Source organism: Gastrolobium bilobum, unplaced genomic scaffold (genome assembly GCF_033153095.1).
Source record: "Gastrolobium bilobum isolate Gb01-03AN ecotype WA unplaced genomic scaffold, APGP_CSIRO_Gbil_v1 utg1090, whole genome shotgun sequence".
Lineage (NCBI taxonomy): Eukaryota > Viridiplantae > Streptophyta > Magnoliopsida > Fabales > Fabaceae > Gastrolobium > Gastrolobium bilobum.
In genome coordinates this window covers 55751-63016 of record NW_026899797.1, presented here as the reverse complement: position 1 = coordinate 63016, position 7266 = coordinate 55751, and the positions used below count along the sequence as shown (strand labels likewise).

Sequence of the window (7266 nt, the reverse complement as noted above, 5' to 3'; positions counted from 1 at the left end):
CCAGTTTTTCTCTTACCATTTTCTTAACTCCAAAATAAGGAAAGAGAATACCTTTTAATTTTTTTTCTCTATTTTTCCCTTGGATCTTCTTCCTTCCCTTTCTCTCCAAACTCTCAAACAACTCTAAACTTTCAAACAAAGCAAGTGTACTTGTTGATGCAAGACATTAGAAAAAAATACAATATAAAATTTTAATATAATTATGAATTTTTTTTACTATATTATCCTTATTCCATGATCAATTCAGATTAAATATGTTTTAGAGTATTTTTCAAAAATTTAATTTTTAAATTGCTTAAAACCAACAATTACAAATAATAATGACAATAATAATATATAAATCTTTATTTTCTTGCGTCATTTCGTTACAGTAAAAAGAGAGAAAGGAATTTACCAAAAAAAAAAAAAAGAAAAAGGAAAGAAACGAAAAATATGGGCCGTTCACTATCAGCCCGTGTGTTCATATATGCCAACAATTTTGGGCTTGAACTTCCTAAGCCCATATGGAGAGATATACAAGTACAACCAATGTCAATGGTTAAAAAAACATAAAGTTATTGAATAAAGGTAATTTACGTAATAAAAAATATGGACTTTATAATTTTCACGTTGAAGGAGAATTGAAATTTTATGTTATAGAGACAAAAAAAAATATGTGAGACCCATATGTTAGAAAAAATTATATGTAGAACCCATGTCAACACGGAAATCGAAGGGTGTATAGGAAAATTTCAATTCTCATGTTGAATGAGAATTATAAAACCCAAAAATTATATACTTATATTATGAATTCATTGAATAACCATAAACCTTTGAAGCTATGAAATATACATATTAGAAAATATACATTTCAACTTAAAATTGATTTTTTTCCTTTTTATTATTCAACAACTAATAAAATAGTTTTTGAATGTGAAGAATGTCAACATATTTCTGATATAGGAAGTGATCTTGTGCTTCTACATTAATTGCGTTACAATGATACATAAAAAATCCACAACATCATTTGGTGAGAAATTTAGTCGAAAATAAAAAAATCGATATTCGATTCATTTTTTTTTTTGGAGAGATGATATTTGAATCATATATCTTCTTATACGTGCTCACTTGTCGTCCTTTGTTCTTTGGGTCTTTTCATTCTTCTTTATAATTTAGATAGACAAACATAAACAAATCATCATTGTTGGAACTACTTAGTGGAATGCTAAAAGTACACATTTTTATAATAACTTTGTATACATTTATATTGTATGTACGGGAAAGAGGAAAACTATTATACCACCGTGTTATCCATGACGTAGTCTAGTATTATATTAGATTCTTTACATGCAAAATTAGATGCAATTAACTATTTGTAGTCGAAATTAAGTATTATTAAATACATTTACCAAAAAAAATACTATTAAATACAACCAACAAATAAATGAGTTAAAGAAATAATTTTTAATTTCAAAATTTAAATCCATGTATTATTAATATCATTGGATCATTTGTATGTCAAATTAAATTTCATGAATGAACTAATTTTAAAATTATTAAAGGTCCATCTTTATAAATTTAAGCTGTTGAGTTGAATTAATTAATTATTACGGTATTAGAACTTCCGTGACCACTAGTTACGAGTTTGATCTTCACGTGACTGAACAACATTTATGTTTCAAATTAAAAAAAAAAATCATATTTAAATATATTAAAAAATAGAATATAAAATTATTGAAGTTCATCACTTATATAAAATCATTAACTGTAAAATCATTTTATCACAATATAATTGATTAGTACTATAATTTATACAGATTTAAAAAAATTGGATATAAAAAATGTTCTAGAACATTAATCCTCTTATACTGATTAAATTATTATTCCTCGGCCTTCACAGGTCAGAGTCAGACGCATGTGACATGGATCATGGTTGGTATAGAGCTACGTATGCGATGGAGAACCTCTTATATTGGGTCCCACAAAAGTTCAAGAGCCAGCACGTGTCAAAGATGTGATCCACACACACCTTTGCTCAAAATATCAAGCTCGTCCACTCCAAAAGCGCCACGAGGTGCTTAACAAACACAATCCTCTTCCCACGAATAGCCACGTCAGCGCTAGCGTTCCAAATCGTTGCTTACGTGTTCCGATCAAGCACCTCAGTTTCGGAGACAAAAATTGTGGTCACCGTAAATTCTCATATTTCGTGTTTAATATCACAACCACAGCACTACACATTTTATTTCTTATTTTCATGTCTCAACTCTAATTGATCCTCTCTCTGGATTCATCATCGAATTCTCACAAATCAAAGGTACTCTTCCTTGCTTCACTTGTTTTTTTTTTTTTTTTTTTCTTTCTTTGAACATGTGTTTTTCTTTACTTTATCATTTGATTCCACAACTTTTGTTTCATCATGTTATGTCGTGGCAAAAAATTTCCACCTTCATAGTTTACTTACTATATATGTTTAGTTGCTAGCTTCAATCCAATACCGATGCCTTAATATGTGACTAGCATATGTTTTTGCTGTTTAGATCTGATTATAGAAAAAAGGGTAGGCCAGAATTTAGATTGCTCTCTAACCAACTTATCTAGAGAGTGGATCCTCTCGTGTGAAAAAGTGGTTACGTGGTCATGTTATTTGATCACAACCACTCGTTGATGATGAGATAAAAGAGATAAAAGTGTATAATTTTTAAATAAATGGTTGTGATCAAATAACATAATCACATGATCACTTTTCCACGTGAAAGGATCCACTCCCACTTATCTATTATAGGGTTTTGAAACCATGTTACTGGTCATAAATGGTATTGGTGGCTGTTTAAGCAATATATTTACTTGTCCATGTACTATTCTTTTGGTGTTAATATTGAAGCTACATTGATGATTAATCAAGAAATTATGCTTGCCGTTTGATGATTCTGTGAAGCTATTAGTTGTGCACTTGTGTCCTGACATAGTTTTTTGGTTTGCTGTTGTAGGATATTGGCATTGAAAATCTGTCATTTCATTCTTTCTAAACGGGGATTAGGTAACCTGGTATGGGAGTTGTGACTGTTTCTAGTTCAGCTGCTCGGACTCCACTAGGATTGAATTCAAAGTTTTCCAGTTTTCGTCCTGCACTGAAGAGACCTTTAGCTGTAGCATTTAAAGGAGATAAACCGAATGATACAGCTTTGGTTGCAACTCAAGAGAAATTTCATATGTCTGTCGATACGGCCAAGACACAGAAGAAAAGGATAGGAAAAGCTAATAAACTACCTAAGAGAGTAAGAGCTGTCTTTACCGAGGAAGTTTCTCCGTCTTCCTTGAATGTGGACTACAATGAAGCTGCTGCCATACTCGAAAATATATACAAACTCAGCCCTGCATCTGATACTTGTGATGCGGAATATATAGATAGTAAGATCAAAAGAGTCTCTCGGAGGGGGAAGAAGATTGGTGATGATGATAAAGAAAAGGAGTTAAAGAATGATAGGGTGGTCAGGAACCAGAACATGAAAGCCAAACGATTGAGTCTTGATAAGAGGATTGCATTAAAAAAGAGCCAAAATGGGGAGGTCATCATTCCAACTCAGAAGAAAAGAAATGTCAAGAATAGGATTGAGAAGATTGAGGAACTTGTTAGGGAATATTCAGCATCTACTGATTTTATCAGCATGGACTGGAAAAGAATGAGAATACCTCAAGTTCTTCCTTCTTCAGAGCATGCTTGGTTGTTCAAGTTGATGCAACCTATGAAGGTAAGCAGTTAATTACTATAATTTCTCTTTGCTCCCCTTTCTTTGATTGTTCTCTTTTTAAATTAGTGTAGATCTTTTCATTGCTGAGTAGCATGGAACCATTCAACCTAGTAGCTTAAGCTGGCAAGTCAAGGTTCATAATCTATCTCTAACTCAGTTATTGATGTTAAGGTTCTCTGAACATGAAGTATGAACTAAGCAAGATCACTACCACCCTTGCGGAAATTCAATTATATATGACAATGAGAGTAGGGGCTTCGAGAATCCACATCTTGACCGTATGATCATCAAATTTTTTATTGTTTTTTCAATGATGGTATGGAGATTTGAAATTATGACCTCTTGCATAACCTAAAACCCACACAGTTAGTCTTTTCCTTGTGGGTAGTGGCTTGGTAATCCTAGGATTCAAGGTTTTGATACCATGTCAAGAAACGATCCAATGTAAGTTTAAGATGTTAGGTGAAAACATAGAGCTTAATTTTATTTCTGACATTAAGTCATGATTGTTAATATTCAGGTACTCCTTCAAGTGAAAGAAGATTTACAAAAGGATCTAGCGAGAGAACCTACAGAGGGTGAACTAGCTGATGCAACAAACATGAGCATTGCTCCAGTGAAGAAAGCAATAGAGGTTGGTCGAGCTGCAAGAAACAAGCTCATAAAGGTAATTTAAAGTGTTCAATTCTTTTACAACTCGGCTTTCAACAAGTTTAAAAGATAAATTATATAATATGCCTTCATTCCTTTTACTTTCTTGCCTCTCTCTTTGGAGTGTGGAGTTGAAATTATTAGTTATTTGTTGATATTATTTTGAGTAAGTTATATCGAGATTAAGAAATTGTGGTGATATTTGTTGCAGCACAATCTCCGGCTTGTCTTGTTTGTGATCAACAAATATTTTCCAGATTTTGCTAGTGGCCCAAGGTTTCAAGATCTTTGTCAGGCAGGAGTTAAGGGACTTATAACAGCAATTGATCGGTTTGAGCCAAACAGGAGATTTCGGCTATCTACATACGGTTTGTTTTGGATAAGACATGCCATCGTCCGTTCCATGACCCTCTCAAACTTCACACGTGTTCCCTTTGGACTTGAATCGGTATGCATTCTTCTTACTATGCATGTGGTGATTAATGTTTTGGTTTACGCAGCATATACTTTATTTTCAGCATCAACAACTTGAAATTCCTAATCAACCAGTTTGTCATGGTTGCAAGAAGGAAAAATCCAAGATATTTTTTATTTAGGCAATAGATTTGAATAACCATGGATGAAAAGTATAGAACATCAAGAAGAAAAATTTGGTGGAAAAACCATGCCAGATTTTAGCCAAAGATATTCGATGTAAATTTGGCTTTTAAGAAATTTAATAAATAAAATGAACTTAGTTAATTGATTAGGCTTTGCATGGGTCTCAGCTGTGTGTAACTTTTCAACTTCTTTTTGAGCAGGTTAGAGCAGAGATCCAAAGAGCTAAAGTAGAGTTAAGATTTGAGCTTCAGAGGTCCCCAACAGAGGAAGAAATAATAGAAAGAGTTCAGATATCCCCTGAAAGATACCATGACGTAATGAAGGCATCAAAATCCATTCTTTCCCTGCATTCGAGACATATAACAACACAAGAGGAGTTTATTAATGGGATCACTGATGATGATAGTGTTAGTAGTGATAATAGGAGACAACCTGCCCTACTAAGGCTTGCTCTTGATGATGTGGTAATAATAACTTAACCTCTTGAGACTTTTTTTGATACTGCATTACTCATTACAATATGTTCTTCTATTAAATTTTATTATTACGATCACAATTGGATTTATATAATGAGCTCTTGGTGGATATTGTAATTTTTAAGTTTTTTTGGTTTAGGTCTTACTAATTTGTTAGTAATATACCTTATTCAATAGCATCATATTGCCATTGTCATTTTTTGCAACTAATCTTTAGACTTTTATTTTTATTTTTTTTAGCTTGATTCCCTGAAGCCAAAGGAGAGCTTGGTGATAAGACAGAGATTTGGACTTGATGGTAAGGGTAACAGAACGTTGGGAGAAATCGCTGGGAACTTGAATATTTCAAGGGAAATGGTAAGAAAACACGAAGTCAAGGCTTTCATGAAGCTCAAGCATCCTGCTCGATTGGATTATCTTCGTCGTTATGCCGTATAAATAGACTAATGTATATGCTTCCCTTACAGAAACATTTGCCATGGTAGTCCCACCTTACCTAGTCATACAGTAGAGTGGTAATTTGTATCACCGGTTATTTAAATACCCATAATCATAATCATACTCATGTAATTTGTATATGATAGTCTTGAAATTGCACAAATCATATAACTGCACTGCCTATACGTGTTACACGTAATGTGTCTTCCTTTAATGAAAATACATTTTATTTTATACAATATCTGCAAATTTTACTCCTTCCTATCTCTGTTTACAGTTGCACAATAACCTATCTGTAGTTCCATATACAGTGAGATTGGATTTGGAGTTTTTCATGATGAAGAAAAAAAGACAGCTGGGAAGGGATAGACAACTTCAGATTCCTAGTAAACTCTAGGTTCATCGTCAAACACTCAAACCCCTGCACAAGGCACCCAATTTGTATTTTCACTGTAGGCCCAAGTCTTAATCTTCATCTTAGTAATTGATTTCTATTCATCTAACGAGTGTTATTTATCTGGAATTAATAATTAATTAATTGATATAACTCAATAAATTTCTACTATTATATAGACAAAAACTAACAGTTGAGATAAAGAGTAAGATTTCTTAATCTTATACTGGAGCCAAAAGATTCACTTTTTTCTGTGTCTCTATAGCTACTTTTTACAAACCCAAAATAAAATATCAAAGTTTGGCAAATCGTATTCCATAGTACAGGAGTAAAGTGCAAGACTTTTCTTCATTTGACGATAATGTTGATGTAGTTAAATTAAAAGAATAGTATAATTGATAAAGTTAGCAGGTTGATGACGAGACTTAGGACGAAGATCTTTTCTGAAGAGAATGATATCTAAAATTTGTTCTTGCACTAGCGATGGAAAAGGCAACATGAAGGAAGTGGAATGAATGCTGACAAAAGGAAGTGAGTGACATTAGGTACATGATTAGCAGTCCCAAATACTTTTGATTGGTTGATTACTATGAAAGTTAGTATTAAATTCTTTTTATAAACTTCAGCTGCCACTTTACAATTTTAAATACCATCTTCAATCAACGTAACACAAATGAATATTTTGTAGGCGTCATGTCATGTATGTATTTCTCGTTTTGGATAAGATGCAAATGTGTGAAAAAGTTTTACAATTCATTCGATTTCGATGGGAAAAGGATATCTGTACTAGTAGAAAAATGCACTTCAAAATTCAAAGTATGTATATGTTATAGTAACAAACCAATGCAATGAGAACAAGAGTCGCCGCTAAGTAGGCACAAAGCTGTTGGCTGTTGCTTTACTATCCTTAAATTGAGCTATCAAGAACAAATTAAAAGATAAATAATAGGCGTGCTGAATGTCTGTTCAAAACCAA

General features: G+C 32.7%; 1 protein-coding gene across 1 annotated transcript; it reads left to right on the top strand.

Moving 5' to 3' along the window:
- Positions 1–2168: 2168 nt before the first annotated feature.
- On the top strand, positions 2169–6135 carry LOC133293543 (RNA polymerase sigma factor sigE, chloroplastic/mitochondrial). Its single transcript, XM_061492119.1, has 6 exons — positions 2169–2296; positions 2970–3731; positions 4252–4398; positions 4594–4830; positions 5183–5446; positions 5699–6135. The coding sequence occupies exons 2-6, from the start codon at positions 3030–3032 to the stop codon at positions 5894–5896; spliced, it is 1548 nt and encodes a 515-aa protein (XP_061348103.1). The 5' UTR covers positions 2169–2296; positions 2970–3029; the 3' UTR covers positions 5897–6135.
- Positions 6136–7266: the final 1131 nt, after the last annotated feature.

Coding starts and splice junctions, on each gene's coding strand:
- LOC133293543 (XM_061492119.1), top strand. CDS start 3,030: ATGGGAGTTGTGACTGTTTCTAGTTCAGCTGCTCGGACTCCACTAGGA. Junction 3,732..4,251: donor AGTTGATGCAACCTATGAAG/GTAAGCAGTTAA, acceptor GTTAATATTCAG/GTACTCCTTCAAGTGAAAGA. Junction 4,399..4,593: donor CAAGAAACAAGCTCATAAAG/GTAATTTAAAGT, acceptor TATTTGTTGCAG/CACAATCTCCGGCTTGTCTT.